Below are 17,543 nucleotides of genomic sequence, written 5' to 3' on the forward strand. Positions count from 1 at the left end.
TGGCGCGGCTGCTGCCGCCTGTGCCTGTGCTGCGGCGTCAGCGCGGCCTTCGAGGGCTGAGCGCCGGGGCCCGGCCTGCCCGCTGGGGCCTTGGCCGTGCCCGGAGCCGCTGTGCCCTGCAGCGGTGGGGCCTTTGCCCCAGAGCCGCTGTGCCCCGCAGCGGTGGGGCCTTTGCCGTGCCCAGAGCTGATGTGCCCCGCAGTGGTGGGGCCTTTGCCATTCCCCAGAGCCGCTGTGCCCTGCAGCGGTACGGTTGGGCTGGCGGCCTAGGAAGGGCTCGTGCCCGGATCCGCTGTGCCCTGCAGCGGTGGGGCCTTTGCCCCAGAGCCGCTGTGCCCTGCAGCGGTGGGGCCTTGGCCGTGCCCGGATCCGCTGTGCCCTGCAGCGGTGGGGCCTTTGCCCCAGAGCCGCTGTGCCCTGCAGTGGTGGGGCCTTGGCTGTGCCCAGAGCCGCTGTGCCCCGCAGTGGTGGGGCCTTGGCCGTGCCCAGAGCCGCTGTGCCCCGCAGCGGTGGGGCCTTTGCCCAGAGCCGCTGTGCCCTGCAGCGGTGGGGCCTTTGCCGTGCCCAGAGCCGCTGTGCCCTGCAGCGGTGGGGCCTTTGCCGTGCCCAGAGCTGATGTGCCCCGCAGTGGTGGGGCCTTTGCCATTCCCCAGAGCCGCTGTGCCCTGCAGCGGTACGGTTGGGCTGGCGGCCTAGGAAGGGCTCCAGCCTGGGCAGGGCTTTCCTGTCCATCCTGTCCGGATTTGGGGTGCAGCAGCGGGGGATCAGGATGCTACCCCCTCATATGCTCTGCTGACGATTCAGAAAGCTGGGCCAGCCACCACAGTTGTTCCCTGGCCCCTGAGCACAGCCTGGCTCGTGGTCCATTCCCCCGTGCATGTGGTCTGCAGCAGGGACAGTGGCACCGAGCCATCCCCAGGGGCCTGGCACAGCGATGCCGTGGGTGTGCCCAGCACCCTGAGAGCTCCAGGTCTGTTAAAGACACTTTGGTCCCGCTGGGCTGCACATCCTGCTCATGTTTGCTGGCAATCCTGCCCCCGGGCAAGCCCTGCCTGTGGCGAGGCGGGGGGAGGCAGAAGTGACCTGCCCTGCTGGGTTGCTGTGCTGGGAGTGTTTGCTCTGCTGGCCATCTGCATGAAAAATTTTGGCATTGGGATAGTGGAACAGATGAAATTGAGGATGACAGAGTTGTTAGGAAACCTCTGGTGTTGCTGCAGCTACATTGCTCCGGTATGGGAGGAGAGCTGAGCTCAAGAAGCTCCTGCTTGGCCTCGTGCTCTGTGGCTCATGCCAGGTTTGGCTTTTCCTGCCTGACCTTTTCCTCACACGCAGGCACACACAAACCCTGCTGCTGTTTTTCCAGTTGTGCCGTGCTGCCTGCGTGCCTTTCCCTGCTTTCCCTGCCTGACGCCACACCAGGGTGCAAGGACAAGAGCCCAGGCAGCTGGTCTGGGTTAACAGGGGCCAAACTGGAAGCACTGGGCTGCATAGGGTGATACTGAAACAGTTCTTGGCCAGGGCTTGGTGTTAAATGAGCAGCTCTTGCAGTTCTTCCTCAGGGCCCATTTTCTGCATTTGTTTCCCATGTGGTTTGTGAGCCCTTGCAACACCAGAAACCCCCTCAGGCCTCAGCAGGGGACCCCAGCCTGTTTCTCCCTGGGGCTGGCAGGGATCTTGTGTCTCCTGGGCAGTCCTGGTGCTTGGATATTCCCTGTGCTGGGGCCAGGGCTGCAGCCAGAGGATTCCATCAGCCATGGACAGCACCCACCCCTGCACAGAGCTCATGCACAGTTCTGCCACTTGGTGTCACCTGCCATAAACAGTCCCAGCTGAGACGTTCCCAAACTGGGGTGCCCCAGGGCAGACAGAGGTATGGCACGGTTCAGAAACTCCATGTGAGTCCTGCCTTGGACCTTTAATTACCTGGGAATGTGTGAGAAATTAAAGCCTTCAAGGAATGGATAAGAGCTATCACTGAGTCTAATGCACCTTCCCCTCTATCTCCCATTTCTCCCCAAAAACTCAACAGTGGGTGCTGGGAAGAGTGTAGGAAGGGCCCATCCCTCCCTGCAGAAGTGCCAGCAGCTCTGTGCCCAGCCCAGCACCTTCGGGTCCTGCAGTGCTGGGTGCCCAAACCCATGTCTGTCTGTCCCACACCCCATGTCCCCGGCTTCCTTGCCTCCCCCAGCACCAGAGCCACTCTGGGGGGCTTGGCTCTTGCTTTGTTCCACCGTGGATGTCCCCCTGCTCCCAGCCAGTCCTGAAGGAGGGGATCATCCCTTCCAGCGCTCTTGGAAGGCTTTTGGCACGCTGGCTGCACGCCCTGCCTTGGCACCTCGGGCACAGCAGGGCCAGTGCTGAGCGCTGTGCCCTGGGGGCTCCTCCCCTGGCACAGACCCCTGAGCTGTCCTGGCAGAGCAGCTGCTTGGAGCAGCCTGTCCTGCCCCGTTCCAAATGCAGCCCAGAACCTCAGGAGGGGCCATGGAGGGGAGCAGGGCACCGGTGGGCACTGCTCTGCCTGGGGCAGGGACCTGAGGCTCCTCCTGCCCAGGGAAGGGGCAGTGCCAGGGACCCCAGCACTGGCAGTGGGTGAAAGAGGGCAGTGGTGGCACTACTGGGGTACAGGACCCCCCGGTTCCCTGCCATGGCAGCGGGGTGCAGCTGGTGGATAGAGAGCAGGAGTGGGGCCAGGCAGGAGCGTGGGATGATGTCTGGCCATGTCCCTGGCAGGGACAGCTCTCCTGCACATGCCACCAGGGTGACAGCAAGGGGCTTCCAGAGGAACTGAGTTTTCAGGCTTTTCAGCCTCCTGGGCTCCTTGTGCACAAAAGCTGAAAATGACCTTGCTTTTAATAGTGGTTTGAGTTATTTTTGGCATGAATGCTGCACTTCTCACCTGATTCCAGATGGATGAGGGGAGTGGGCAATGAAGGTCCTGGGGAGGAAGAGCATTTTGGGACAGGACTCCCTCAAAATCCAGGTCTCCACATAGCCTGTGGCTGCGATGGGATGAGCTGTGGCTGCAGCTTCACATGGCAGTGGGTTTGTGCCCTTGCCCTGGGGCTGGGCTGGGCTGGAGGATTCCTCTGAATTATTTCCAGATGGGGATTAATGCAGCAAAGCGAGTTTGCTGCAGGATAGACAAACAAACCAAAGCTCCTCGGGATGCTATTAATAAACCCTCTGCCTGCTGCTTCTGTCCCAGATCTGGGAACATCCTGGCCTTGGCCTGGGGTGCAGCTGTGCCCTGCCCTGCTGCCCATCCAGCCCCTTGGCCGTGGGCAGAGGGACAGGGATTCCTCTGGGACCATGGCCACTGGGTCCCGATGGGTGTGAGTGGGGACAGTGTCCCTACTCTGGGTCCCCTCTGGCTGTAAGTGGGACGAGGTGCTGCCAGCCATGTCCCTTGGGGACCCAGTCCCCACTGAGCTCTGCCAGGGACAGTGGCACTGGGAGGTGACAGCAGCCCTGCCCTCAGCAGCCGGGCTTTGGGTGGCTTTGGAGTGGAGTGGGTGTAAACAGGGTGGAGGCAGACTTTGAGCCCTATGGAACTGGCACTGCCATGCCAGGGGGAGGACAAACCAGTTTTGGGTGGCTGCAGCCCAGCAAGGTCACCTTTGCCAAGCTTCTCATTGGGGGCTCCTGCGTCACCCTCCGTGTGCACACGGATGTGTTCCCCTTCTGGGAAGGAGGAAGGTGGCCCAGGGGATGCAATCCCAGCCCTCCTCGCTCTGGCATGGCTGGGGGTCTCCTGCAGGGCAGACAGGGCTTGGGCAAGGGCTGGGCTCAGCAGGGTGGGCCATGGTTCCCAGCACAACTGCCCACTGAGGGCACCTGGGCATGGTAGGACAGCACATAAGATGGGTTAAGACCTGAAAATGATACAATTTTGTCCCACTTATGTTTTTTCCTGGTAACTCAGTCAGTTATGGGCGTCCTGGGCCCATACACCCCTCTGCACCTGGCTGTTAAGGCAGCATGCCTGTGGGGGATGCCCCTGGGGAGGATGGAGGCTTAGAGATGGATCTGGATTTGCTGATTTCCAGCTCTCCAGCCAGCAGCACACACAAGCAGTTAATCCCAGGCCACGCAGAGCTGGCTGCTTACCTGGCTGGAGCGGTGCCTGGTGGAGGGAGGGACATGGGCACGGTTCCACACCTTGCAGGGCAAGCATCATTGCAAAAATATTTGCTGAAAAAAGTGCAGCTCCACCCCGAGGAAAACCGGGTCCGGGAGCAGAGCCCCGTCCAGGTTTGCAGCCGGCTGAGCAGGGGAATGAATGCGAGTGGCTGCAGGGAGCCGAGCACTGCCCGGCACCGCCAGCCAGCACCGCCGGGCTCAGCCGAGGGCACCGGGCAGGGCCGAGGGGCTGGGCAAGGCGTGGGGCTCTAGGGAACCTGTCCGTGGGGGCAGGGAGCCCTGTGTGCCCGGGGGGCAGCCATGGGCTGCTGCAGGCTCCCCGGGCCCGTGCTGGCCCTGCTGCTGCTCCTGTGCCCGCCGTGCCTGCCAGCCTGCCCGGCCGCCTGCCGCTGCTCCCCGGGAGAGGCGGACTGCAGCGAGCGGGGCCTCCGCCAGGTGCCCTGGAGCCTCTCGACCAACACCAGCGCCCTGTGGCTCGGCTACAACTTCATCACCGTGCTGGGACCGCGCTCCTTCCCTCCGCTGCCGGGGCTGCGGCTGCTCAGCCTGGCCCACAACCGCCTGGAGCTGATCCACAGCCGGGCGCTGCTGGGGCTCGGGGCGCTGCAGGAGCTGGACCTCAGCCACAACCACCTCAGCGTGCTCACCCCCGAGACCTTCCTGCCCCTCACCAGCCTGGCCACGCTCAACCTGGGCAGCAACAGGCTGGGGGAGCTGGCACCCGGGGTGCCGGGCGCCTTGCCCCAGCTCCGGGCGCTTCTGCTGCAGGACAACCCCTGGGTGTGCAGCTGCAGCATCCTGCCCCTCTGGCGCTGGCTCAGCCACAACAGGGAAAAAGTTCAAGGTGAGTGCCCAGAGGGCTGTGTCCCCAAGCCCCCCGCCCACTCCATGCTGGCTGGTCACCCTGCCAGGGCTGAGGCAGACCCAGCACCCTGACTGCCAGCTGGCTGAGGGCTTGGGTGGTCAGCACCCTTGGGGTGAGGTTCCCCAGAAGCTGTCCTTAGGTCAGGCCAGCTCCCGTGTGTGCTTGGGTGGATACACCCCTGGGTCTCTGTTGGTGCCCACTCTTTGGTTCTGGTCAGCAGCAGGGATTGCCTGGAAAGGAGGGCTGTGCAGCATCCCACTGACAGGCACCAGTGCTGGCCCCAGCAGTGCCACCAGTCCTGCCACATGGCACCTGGGGGGGCAAGTGGAGCCTGTGTGTCAGGGTGTATGCCACTGCTAGCTCAGCCAGGATGCAGTGCTTTCAGCCCCTTCCCCAAAGCCTTCATCCCCCTGCTTCTGATCCTGCATTTGTTCCTCCGTGAGCCCCAGTGAAAGACAGCTCTGCCAGCAAAGTCTCTCCCACCACTGCTGCCCCCTTCTTCTTGCTTCCAGCCTGGATGTGTGACTCCTCTTGTTCTGGCTGGGACCTTCTGTGGCATCTCCAGGCTGAGTGCTCACTGCTCCCTGTATCTGTCTTCTGGGAGCCAGTCCCTCCCCTTTGCATGCCCCGCCTGCCCTTCTGCCCCAAACCATTTTCCTATGCCCCTTCCAGCACTGTGCCCACCTCCCATCCCATCCCATGGATCCCATCCCATCCCATCCCATCCCATCCCATCCCATCCCATCCCATCCCACACAGATGACTCCTGAACCTCACTGTTCCCCTTCTTTGTGCCCTGACATGGGTGATGTTGGTGATGCTGGCCCCTGTCCTCCTGCCCTGGTGCCATCTGTCCCATGCAGACCTGCCATCCCCCTGTCCTTGTTCCCTGCCTTTCCCAGCTGCCCAGTGTGCCCTCCAGCACTGCTTCTCTCTTCCAGAGAAGAGTTTCCTCCTCTGCAGAGTCCCAGAGCAGCTGAACAAGTATCCAATCATGGCCTTTGGGGACGAGTCCTTCAGGCAGTGCCAGGAGACCTCACTGTCCCCCCAGCACTACATCGCCTTCTTCATCATCGGACCCTTCTCCTTCATGGCCAGCATCTTCTTCTGCACCTTCCTGGGCTCCCTGGTCGTGTTCTACCACAGCCTGCGCCGGGAGTCCCACTGCTGGAGGAGACCCCGCGTCTGCAGGGTGCACTGAGGGGCTCAGCCGGGCTCTGCCCTGGCCAGGCTGGCCTCCATCCACGCCCCTCTCCGGCTGCCTGCACCCACCTGTTGCAAACTCGTCCCTGTGGAGCAGCGAGAGGAAGTTCTGTTCCTGGAATCGCTCTGGGTTCTCTCAGGGTCCCCCAAGATGGTGCCAAGCTGCCTCTGCCAGGGGAGAGAAGCCTCCAGCTCAGCTCCCTGCAGGGCACGGGCTGACCCAAAATGCTCTCAGTGTTTTGGGGGGCTCCCCAAGGCCACCCTGAGATCTGCCTATCCCCCTCCTGGGGGCATCCAGGTGATCCTTCTCCCCTTGTCCTGCCCCCTGTGCTGCCCAGTCCCTCAGGGTGTGTTTAGGATGCCCCATATGCCTCACTGTGCCTTTAGGTGCAGCCGGGGAGTACCTGTGTGCATCCCAGGACACACCACATTCCTCTTGGTGCCTTTCAGGCCCTCCCAGGAGTCACCATTTGCCTTTTGGTGCAGCCCAGGAGCCTCTGTGTGCCTTTCAGTTTTCTCCTTGGGCCTTTCGATGCCCCCTGCACTCTCTGACTGCCTTCAGTGACCCCAGCAGCCTCAGTGCTTTTTTCTGTGCCCTCAGGACTCCTTGAGTTGGTGTTTCCTGCACCTAAATGCCATGTTTGGCTCCTGTGTCCTGGCAGGCACTGTTTTCCTTTTAGGGTACCTCAGAGCTCTCTGGGTGCCTTTTGGCACACCTGAAGATCTCTGGGTGGTTTGGAGCATTCCAGAGCCTCCGTGGGACTGTCAGACCATCCCAGGCCTGTCAGTGTGCTGCCCAAGGACAGGGCTGGTTGCAAAAAGCTCCTTTTGATAGTTTTTTTCCATTGAGTCAGGAATGCTGGTGCTGAGATGGCTCAGCCAACAACCAAGGTCTAGGGTGAGGCTGAAGTTGAGGGTGAGGGCCAGGAAGAGCCTTGAGCTGCCACTGATGTGGTTTGGCAGAGCAGCTGCCAAAGGATGGGTGAGGCTACAGTGGTTTCTCCCTCAGTAGCTTTTCCCTAGGCTACAGCTCATCCCCAGCCAAGGTATGGGGTTAGCTCAATGCTGGGAGTGGGGACAAACAAGCCCTTTACAGGAGCCCTTTACAGCAGTCCTGGCTGCTGCCTCACCTCCCATCACCCACAAATCGGGGCTGGTGCTGCCCCTGCACCTCCCTGCCCTGTTCCCTCCTTCTTTTTCCTGTGGAAATGCTGCTGGAAATGCTTAGTGAGCGTGCTGGGAGATGGCCTGGAAGGATCTAGAGCTGAGCTCCAGGAGAAAGCCACAAGCTGGGGTGACAAAAACACCTTTCAAGGAGAAACAAGAGCCCTTTTTGGCCTGACCTCTTAGCCACTGCAAGATGATCAGAGCCACAATGAGATGCTGTGACCACCAGCCTTGTTCACTTCATCTCCTTCCCACGCAAGAGCTGGGACCTGCCAGGGCTGTGGCAGGAGTCAGTGCATCCTTCAGCAGGCTCTTGGCAAGGGTTCCGTGAATCACACATAAATAAACCAGCTGTCACCTCAGGGGTGGCCTGCTCCCGTTTTCATTTGTAAGAGAAGCCAGCCCCATGTGCTGCCACATGGCCAGATCCCTGCTCCTCCTCCGCTGTGGGGCAGGCGTTGGCAGGAGCTGCATCTGCTCCAGTGCTGCCAGCCCTGCGCCTGGGAGGGCTGCAGAACCTCTGCCAGGATCATCATCCTGCCTGTCCCAGGAGCAATCCCAGCTCTCCCAGACCCTCTCTAGAGAGGGTTCAGTTATTCCCAAGAAGGCCTGGGCTTCCCATTTGGAGGTAGGACCTTGTTTGTCATGCTGCACAGCCACCTGAACCCTGCTCCTTCCCTCAGACCATGCTGAGGCTCAGCCCCCACGGAGGCTGGGCTGGACGTCTCAGCACAAGGGGAAGATGTTGTGCATAGGTGATGTTCCTTCAGTTCAGCCTTGGGGGACCTTCTTATTTTGAAGATCCCCTGATGGACCTCCCTATGGATGGGCTGATGTGTGGGGACTTCCCCAATGCCCTCATCCCTGCAGTCCATCCCCTGTTCCCAAAGCTGGCTCCACTGGCCAGGCCCCACACTGGCTCCCAGGAGATGGAGCCCAGCAGTGGCAGGGGACAGTTTTCCCCAGGATGGAGGTGGGACAGGGCCAGCTGCCATGGTGCTGGTGTTTGTACAGCTCCGTGCTGTCCTCATCCCCTCACTGCAGGGCCTGTGCACCACTCTGGCTCTCTGTCACCTGAGTATCCCAGGATGGGGATGCCCTTTCAGTCTCCTCTATAGCCCTCCTGCTTCCTCCATCTCTTCCTGTCCCTCCACTGTTTGCAGACCCTGCCACAGGGCTGGGTGGGGCTCTGATTCACCCCAGGGCTCCCTGCCAGCTTTGCCAGAAGTCAGAGACAGAAAGAGGCACACAGCTCTGGAATAAACCACTTCATGATCCAGTCTAGACTTTACTGAGCTCTTGCAAAAACTTGGTATTCATGTAACATTGACGTATAAAGTACAATGGGTCCGATTTCTCAGCTGGAGCTAGATGAACTTGATGGAGCCACAGCAGTCGGTGGGACGATGCTCACAGACCTCAGCTGCCATGTGAAGTCCTGCTGCCCGCGGGGCAGGCAGTCCGTGCCGCTGGGGCCGGGCTCCACCTTGCAGCGGGTGTTCCGTGCGGGCAGGAGCCGCTGCTCACCCCCGGGGCCGCTGCCTCCGCCCGCTGCCCTCGGGGAGGGTGCTCGGGGCAGCCCGGGGAGGACGGTGCGGGCAGGGACGGCGTCAGCCCGGCCCGTTCGGCTCCTTCTCCCGAAGCTCGCTCTGCTTGCCGCGTCTCCGGGTGCAGGCAGATGGAGCGCCGTGAGCTGGGCCTTCAGGGCTGCCGCGGGAGCTGCTGCCAAGCTTGGGCTGCAGGTGAGGGTGGCACGGGAGCCGCCAGCGCTGGCCGCGGTGCCCCGGCCGTGCAGACGGGCTGGGTGGCAGCCAGCAGCATCTCTCCTTGCATTGCTGGTGCTGAGGCAGTGTGGAGCTGGGGTAGAGGTCAGTGCAACCATCCAGAGCCATTTCCCGTGGAGAATTCCTGGCCAGGAGAGCTGCTGTGTGAGTGCTACATGCTGGCCGTGGCCAGGTCCTGGGGATGTCTTCTGTGCAGGAGAGGTGGGAGCCGGGGTCTTGCCTGGCGGCGCACCGCGGGCTCCGGAGTACCGCGATTAGCTCGGGGGCGAGGGCTGCAGGGCGGGAGCTCTCCTGCTGCTGCCAGACCACGGACACGAACCGAGTCACAGGAGTCACAGTCACGGGACGATGGGAAGGAAGGGAAGAGGGTCCACCCCCTGCAAGGAGCAGAGCACACACCTTCCAGCCCCTGCGGCAGACGTGAGGGTCACTCGGCACAGCAGGAACATGTGCCAAGCCCGCAGCACCGGGAGCTGGCTGCTCCAGCTGCTCAGGACCGTGGAGCCCTCCAGGTGGTGGGAGATGTGGAGCACACCTCTGAGGGGCTGTGTGTGCTCAGAAGGCTGCAGCCTCTGAGGTTAAGCACGTGTTTGTGGTTTGGCACCAGCTCTTCCCTGCTACCGTGGGAGAGCAGGCACCGTGTGCCTTCTGCAGTCCTTTCCCCTTGCACGGAGCCAGTCAGTGGCAATTCTGATTATTGTGGCACTGTTTGGAAGCGATTATCTCTGTACAGTGAAGTCCAAACCTTGTCCTGGTCCTGCCATGCTTCCTGGGGCACGAGCATGGCAGCAGGCCTAGGAAGGGAGGGAGATATACAATGGAGTCACTGTGTATGGATGAAGGATGCTTTCCTCCCATCTCACCCGGAAGAACCCATCAGTGTCCCTTGAAAGGCAGTCCTGGCTGTGCCTTCCTACTGTGTTGGGCAAGGACTGATGGCCCTCGGGGAGAAGGTCACACCACAGTGCTGACTGAGGGGTCGGAGAGGTTGAGCTGGCCGGTGATGTCGGTGGGGTGATACTGCTGCAACACACAAATAGACAGACAAAGAGAAAGGAGTGTTAGGCAGTTCTGGCACTTGTCCCCGCTGCCACTTCTATCCCATGCATCCCTACACGATATCTCTTGGGGGTGAAGCAACACCCTGAAAGCTGCTGCTGGCTGGGGTCCCCTTCCCAGTGCCATCCACGCTTGTGCAGAGGTCATTGCAGACTCTCTCCATGCACCCTGGAGCTGGGCAGACGGGACACCCAGGAGCGTGGTGCAGCTTCTGCAGAGCGTGGCTGCCACGTCACCCGCTGAGCCAGGCCCTCTCTGCTCTGGGAGGGCTACAAAACAAAGCCTGTGACTCATCAGCCCAGCCCACGCCTGTACCTGTGTTTGGAGGGTCTGGCTGGGTTTTGGCACCTCTCTGGTGCCAGATCAAGCTGTGCTTTGAGGCCAGGGCATTTCACCTCCTTGCTTGAATGACCCTGCCGTGACTATCCTTTCATGCAGGTGAGATGTGTGGTGTGGTTGACTTGTGATAAAGTGTGGCGTTGATTGCTAATGTGAAAATATGTCCTGTGCTGGGGATGTGGTCTGGATTTGGGGTTCTGAGCTCCTTGCAGATGGGGGGGCTTGGCATGGGAGAGCCCTCCCCTGCTTCAGTCCCATCAGCAAGTGGGGGGAAGAGCAGAAATACCCATCAATGGGCAAGAAGAAACGTCCTTCCTCCCCAGGCAGGAATTTATAGCAGGGCAGTTATTTCCTCCCTTCCTCCTTCCAAACTCCCTTCCTCTTCCACCTCCGCTCTCCAAACTCCAAACACTGACCTGGAAGCTCTGTCCAGCCCTGCTGTGGGCTGGAGCATCCTGTGCTGCTCTCTGGGGTCCTAATCTGGTGCCAGAGCAGGAAAGGGTCTCTGTGGGTCTCATGTGCTGCAGCACAGACCCTCTCCAGTGACATTTTCCCAGCCCTTGCACCACCCTGCCCAGGAGGGCCGATGTTTTGAGGGGCTCCGGGGGGGCTCCTCGGTGATGGATTTCACCTGCCCTGCTTTGGTCGATGGTGGCCGTGGCCTTCGCGGCGCTGCCGGCAGCTCTGGCACTGTGGCTACCCTGTGTGCTGCACACCCTGCCTCCTGCCACCCCCCGAGCCTTGCATGGGGTCCTTGGGGCTGCCCTGCCCAGCCTGGATTTGTGATCCCGGGACCCCTCAGTGGGAGCAGCTGGGGCAGGGCCGGGAGCCAGCGCGCTCTGTCTCTCCGGTGCCGTGCTGGGACACGCTGACACCCAGGGAGCTTCTCAGGGGATCACCTGCCACCTCTCAGGGGACCACCCTGCCCCTTAGGGCACTGGCTAAGATTCCAATGGAGCCTCTGGGAATTGCTGGCCATGGCCTTGCCTTGCTAAGGGGCAACAGCTCGGCCATCGCCCATCGGCACAGAGGGAGCGGCCGGGGCCATCCTGATGTTACTCTGCTGCCCTGGGGGGAGCTTTTTGTGGCTATTCAGCAGCCCACCAAAAAACACCCCTCTCTCCCAAAATTGGGTGCAGCCACCCCCTCCTCATGAAAAATTTGGATTCCAGGTAAACGCAGTGCTTCCATGGCAGAGCTGCCGGGAGGTGTGTGCTTGTGGGATGGGGCCTGACTCCAGCAGGGAGGAGGTGACTGGGAAAGGGGAGAGGCTGTGACTCACTGGTGGAGGAGGAGGAGGAACTGGAGATACAAAAATGAATGGGTAGAAGAAAGGTCCTTTGTTAAACATCCTGCCTGATGTGAGCGGGGTGGAAGAAGCGAAGTGTGCCTGTGTGAGTGTGTGTGCCTCAGTGCACGTGTGCATGTGGCTGCTGTGGTGGTGTAGCAGGGCAGGCTGGGGCCTTCTGGCCTCTCTGCACAGCTCTGGGGGTGGGAAATGCTAAAACAACCAAGCAAAATGGGCAATCTGGCCAGAAAAATTAAAATACAAGAGCATGGCTTTTGATTTGAAAGCATATCTCCTCCAATCACAGAGTTATCACAGGGTAACATTCTCATTTACTTTTTTTTTGTGTGTAAAGTTCATGCATGCAATTTTTAATAATAAAAAATAAAATTAAAATAAAAAAAAGAAAAGAAAAAAAGCAAGAAAACGGTCATATCAAAACTATGTTAAAGTAGGCTAATGCTAGAAGCACATATTTAAGGTAAATTATGTTACAGGGATGGTGCAATAATCCCCAAACAAAACATTATAAAGCCAAGAAATTAATCAATATTAACCGTAGAAGAGACTCAAACATGTTAAGGTATGGAAGTGAAGTGAAGGCACCAAAAACTTTAAATGACAACCAGGAAGAAAATATAGACAAGAACTTAATGTCTTTAAAAATGACTTCAACCTAACTGGGCTCATATGGTAGTCCCTGGCTGGTGGAAGATTTTCTGGAAGAATTTTAGTTTGTTGTTGTGTTTGTATTTTTTCCATTAAAAATTAGGATTCCAGCTAAATGCGATCTTGCTGTAGAAAATATCAAGTTCCCTTTAGGAAAAAAAAAAAAAAAAGTTGTCTTTGACCTACTTTTGGTTCTTTTGGGCCAAAAACTAGGCTCTTTCTCAGCCAAGAAGCGTTTGGCTTTGGGACAGCTGATCCTTCACTGAAAAGGTGACCTTTTCCAGGAAGCCCCTCGGTTGTTGCCCAGCTCTGGCACCGTCCCCAGGGCCGCGGGGCCAGCGGCTGCCCCGGCGGGGCGGTGCCGTGGGCCGTGTGTCACTGGGGCTGGGGCTGGCAGTGTGGCTCTGCGGGGGCTGGCGATGCGGGGGGCTAAGGGACCTGTGCACCTCGATCGTGTCTGTACGCAATGTGCCGGCTCGGAGGTGTCTGTGTGGTTTATGCGTCTCACATGGCGTCTGTGGGGTTGCAGTATCGTGGGTGGCTGCGATGGATGGACACGTCAGCTCTGCCAGTGCTACTCGAGTTGCAGGAGCTGCCTATGGGGAACACATGCATCTCCTCCTGGGGCGGTGGGGATGATGTGCCGCGGAGAGGCTGTGCAGCTCGGGTGATGGTGGGCGCTAGGACGTTCAGAGTGGGGTGGAAGCTTCCCAGGGCTGTCTTGGCTCCATGGTGCCAGCCTGTCTCTCTGGCACTCCTGAGGGACCATTCTGCAGGGCTGCAGAGCAGAATCCATTTTTAAAACTCCCGACAACGGAAAGGAAAGAAGCAAGGCTGCCAGGTCTGCGTCTTTCGCTCGCTAGCCAGGAGAGCCCGCGGGGCTGGGGTCAGCCTGGCCTTCCAGCCCCGAGGGCTCTCCAGCCTTGCCCACCTAAGACCTGGTGGGGGCCCGCAGCTCTGCTGAGCATCATGAAGGAGAGAGAGCACCTCGCTGCTTTCTCATCTTTACAAGGACCCCAGGCAACGTGCCCCAGCATGCTACGGACTCATGGGGCCTTCCAGCAGGAGGGCGTTGGGGTCTCTGAGCCAGGGCTGCTGCATGGAGGTGGAGGTCACCAAGCACAGGCTGTGACGTGAGCTGGTGGCAGCACTCCGCTCTCGCTGGCTGCTCACCCTGCAGAGCAACCAGCAGGTCTGCCCAACATCACCACAAAGCTCGCTCCACCACGGACCTCCTGCCATAGCTGCTAGCCTCCAAGTTGGCCATGTTGGCTTGGATGTTCACCCCACTGGCCTGTTCTTGACCCAGCTAGCCCTGGGGAACGTGTCCTGGGACCCTGGCCATGGCACCCCATGGCAGGCAGAGCATTGTGACAGGCTTCAGAGCAGTGGGGAATAATTGACTGTGCAGCTGCCCCAAAGTGGGGACCATCTTCTGGGATGAGTGGGGTCATCTCCCTCCACAATTTGCCCAGGAACAATGTACCAAGAAGAGCATGACTGGGACCCAAACATGGGGAGCCCTGTGTTGTGCTGGACCCCAAGGAAGGGGAGAGAACAGCTCCATTGCCCATCCATGGGACCTGTGGTGCAGGTGGGCACTGGGCCTGGTCAGCTCAGGGCACAGGGGCAGAGAGGGCTGTGGGCCGGTTGGTGTAGGATGGATGCCATGGAGCAGGATCAGGACCAGGATGATTCCCTGAAGAAGGAGCAATGTGAGGGTTACCAGGGGGGTGCCACACTCCAGCTGCCCCATTTTTCCTGGGTTCTTCCCCTCTCCTCTGCTCACCGGTGGCACTGGTTCCCCCAGATGCCCAGGGCACCATCATGATGCTGCTCTCCCAGGGCAGGACTCCTTGGTTTCCTAATTGTAGAGTAGTTCAAACACAACAGAACATGGGAGTCTACTCAGCACGTGCAGATCTTTCTGCCAATTTTTCTCCCCTCTACTTTATCTGCATTCTACTTGTCCCTTCTTCTTCTCCTCCTCCTCCTCCTCACTCTTGCACCACCCCCTGCACCACCCACCCCGTCTCTGTCTCCTCTGCCCCGCTCATGGCTCAGGCCACAAAGACACACCCTGTGACCTCGCTGCAGAGCTGCCCAGGGGGTGCAGCAGTGGGAGAGGGGACCCAACATGGGGACATTACTGGGACAAGGTGCCACCCAGGGAGCACAGAACCAGCACAGGAGATGACAGGGATGCCCATCTTCCCTGGGGGTACAGATGATGAGTGGGAAGAGTGTGGGTGTTCCCCCAATGACTTCCAGGCTTCGAGGTGACAGTGAGAGGAGCACTTTGTGTGAGATGGTGGCAGTCGAGCCCAGCCGAGGGCTCAGCTGTCCCCAGGGCCACGTTCCAGGGGTGCTCCAGGAGCTTCTTGGTACGGAGCCTGCGCTGGTGTCAAAAGCAGCCTCCTCCATCTCTCATACAGAGCCGTGGCCCCGAGACCCCCTGCGATACCACATGCTGTCCCCGAGGCGCCCAAGCCTGGGCTGGGGACGGGCCACCCCGCCACGGGGGCCACATCTCCCCGCGCTGCCACCGTCCCCCCGTCCCCGCTGCGCCTCGGGCAGCCTGGCGGGAACCTGCTCTGAGCAACCCCGGGCACAAACCCGCCGGTCGCCCCGGGGAGGGGATTTTGGCAAGCCCGTTGTGCCAGGAGGTCGGGCAGCAAAACGAGACAACAGAGTAGCCACAGTGCAGAGTGTCATACAACAGACGGCGACATGCAGAGGGACACGGCTCAGTCCGACAGACCAACAGCCCAACCTGACGCTGAAGTGTCTGAAGCTCCAGCACGAGCAGACACATTTGCACATTTGGAAACAGCTGGCTTTAGAGGCAGCAATTTGGAAATTTTCTCTGGTTATATGAGAGCAGCGGAAAACATGAGCTTGAACCAAGGCTGGGTCTTTAACAACCTCCTCTTTGGAGCCTTTTCATCTCTTTTCTAGAGCTGCATTACTGCTGATGATAACCAGAGACAGCTGTCACTCCTGTGCGAGGACTATTCCGAATGCTAATTGTCACAAACAAAAATCACATGTAGAGAGTGTGACACGCATGGCTCTTGGTGAGGTGACACGGTGCCCAAATTAAATCGGGGTGATTGTTTTTAGGCATACAATGACAAACAGGTACAGGAACACTTAGGAACAGAAAAAAAAAAAAAGAAAAAAAGAAAAAATGTCATCAGTTTCAAGAGGTCAGCACCGGTAAGGTGAGCGAAGCACAGAGAGGAACATCAGAAATCATCCAGGCAAAAAGAAAACAAAAAAACAAAACAAAAACTCGGTTGCATCTCCCAACTCATCACAGGACTCCAAGCCACCTCCTGCCTGCCCTCCAGGATCCCAGCATCCTTTCAGGTACACGGGATGACTGACTCACTGACTGACTGACTGACTGGTGACGAACATGAGCTATGCATGTACACTGGCAGCTTCGGGATGGGTGTGTGGCAGTCGATGGGATGGCAGAAGAGAGAAAGAGAGAGAAAGAGAGAGGGCAGAATTGTTCTTCTTCCTCTTACCGTATCCTTGGAGGACCTACGTCTCTTGAAGCTGGAGGCCAGGGTGGAGGTGATGGACCTAAAAGTGGCTTTCTTTTTAGGGTCAGGTTCTGCTCTACCACTTTTTCTATCCTAAAATGAATATGTATAAGTAATTAGATCTCTAGTGTGTTGTTGGAAACTCTAAATCTATTTGAATACTGCCCCGTGTCATGGCCTTCATTTAGATGAGAAAGCTACTGGAGGTGTTCTGCCACTCCCAGTCCTCCAAGGGCCTCCGTGACCCAGGGCTCTGGCACAGCCACCACACTGCTACAGCTACGGGGGGCCGGCCTCGCATCTGGAGCGCTGGGAACCTCTCTGGGAGGTAGCCCCGCTCTCCTGGTGTCTGCAGCCAGGCCGGCACAGCTGACCTCGCTTCCTGGGGATGCTCTGCCTGGCGCCCTGCCCCTCGCTTCCACCGCTAGTCTGGCTGGACCGAGACGTGAGATGCTGCACCTACCACTAAAAAAAAAATGCTCAGGGCCTTTTCTGAGGCTGAATCCTAGTGCCACAAGAGAGAGAGAGGACTGCATTGAAAGAGAAGTCATTGTATGAATATTCTGTAAAAAAAAAGTGTTCAAAAATTCAAATGATGCAGTTGTGCAAAGCCGAACGTGGTTGTTGGTGGTGGTTTGGTTTGTTTTCCAAAGTAAAACAGGCTAAAAAACAAAAAGGAAACTGGAAGAAAAAGAAAAGTAAAAAAAAAAATACAAAGGAAAAGAAAGGGAGGAAGCAAAGCGTTAGTGCCATGATGTCGTCGGGTCGGGATGAACTCAAAGAGAAACAGAACTGAAAAATGTAGGCGTTGGAGTTAGCGAGTCGGACCTGGTTGGCGCAGGCTGGGAGCACCAGCCGCCATGGTGCGGGGGCCGCGGGCCGGGGGGCCCGGCCGCGCTCGGCGCCGGGCGCTGGCAACGAGTCCTCCCCAATTGCTTTCGTGCCAATGAGTGTGACCTTTCCGACGGGGGACGGAGTGACCAGGTCTGGCTCTGCTACCGCACGGGGGTAACCAAAATGTATCCCGCTGGTGCGTAGAGCATGCTCGGGGATACATTTGCTCCTCCTTCTCAGTTCTCTCTTTTGCGGACATGCACAAACGGAAAGGAAAGCAAGATGAATGGAATGAAATGTCTTTTTCTTCCATGGCATCTCAGGAAATAGCCATGGCAAAACTGTGATCCCAAAAACCATTATTTTTGTTTGTTTGTTTTAACAAATAAATCTTTCCACTTGCCTACCTTCTAGCAATGTACCAGATACTAGTGCTCTGACGTTTCCTCCTGTGGAAAAGTCTTACAATGTCAAACGGCTCTTTACCATGAGGCTGTTTACCCCCACAGGGCAGCATGCTTTGCTCACAGTCCCACAGACTCTGCCCAAGGACCCAGTGCAGTATTTTCTAGAAGGTTGGCAAGTGAAAAATGGCAGTGCGACTAGTGTGCTCTGTCCCAGCAGCCTTAACCCCCTCGGTG

The 17,543-nt window shown here is 58.6% G+C and overlaps 3 protein-coding genes across 23 annotated transcripts in view; 2 read left to right on the forward strand and 1 right to left on the reverse strand.

Moving 5' to 3' along the window:
* LOC120507531 (RING finger protein 224-like) overlaps positions 1–270 on the forward strand; it is a 716-nt gene extending 446 nt beyond the window's left edge. The window contains exon 2 of the mRNA XM_039720339.1: positions 203–270. Coding sequence (XP_039576273.1) covers positions 203–270 — 68 coding nt within the window. The remainder of the gene's footprint in view (positions 1–202) is intronic.
* A 3,984-nt stretch (positions 271–4,254) lies between these two features.
* On the forward strand, positions 4,255–7,790 carry LRRC26 (leucine rich repeat containing 26). Its single transcript, XM_039720177.1, has 2 exons — positions 4,255–4,984; positions 5,947–7,790. Exons 1-2 carry the CDS (start codon positions 4,441–4,443, stop codon positions 6,204–6,206), a joined length of 804 nt encoding a protein of 267 aa, XP_039576111.1. The 5' UTR covers positions 4,255–4,440; the 3' UTR covers positions 6,207–7,790.
* Positions 7,791–8,643: 853 nt separating this feature from the next.
* The window catches only part of GRIN1 (glutamate ionotropic receptor NMDA type subunit 1), a 39,635-nt gene continuing 30,735 nt past the window's right edge, over positions 8,644–17,543 (reverse strand). For 2 of the 21 annotated variants that reach the window (XM_039720088.1, XM_039720087.1), the window contains 3 exons: positions 16,897–17,148; positions 16,051–16,161; positions 12,119–13,292 (listed from right to left, as the gene is read on the reverse strand). In XM_039720088.1, coding sequence (XP_039576022.1) covers positions 13,089–13,292; positions 16,051–16,161; positions 16,897–17,148 — 567 coding nt within the window. In that variant the 3' untranslated portion in view covers positions 12,119–13,088. The other 19 variants (XM_039720096.1, XM_039720095.1, XR_005628754.1 and 16 more) reach the window with 18 other exon arrangements.

The sequence above is a fragment of the Passer montanus genome, unplaced genomic scaffold, assembly GCF_014805655.1.
Source record: "Passer montanus isolate IOZ18808 unplaced genomic scaffold, ASM1480565v1 scaffold43, whole genome shotgun sequence".
NCBI classification, from domain to species: domain Eukaryota; kingdom Metazoa; phylum Chordata; class Aves; order Passeriformes; family Passeridae; genus Passer; species Passer montanus.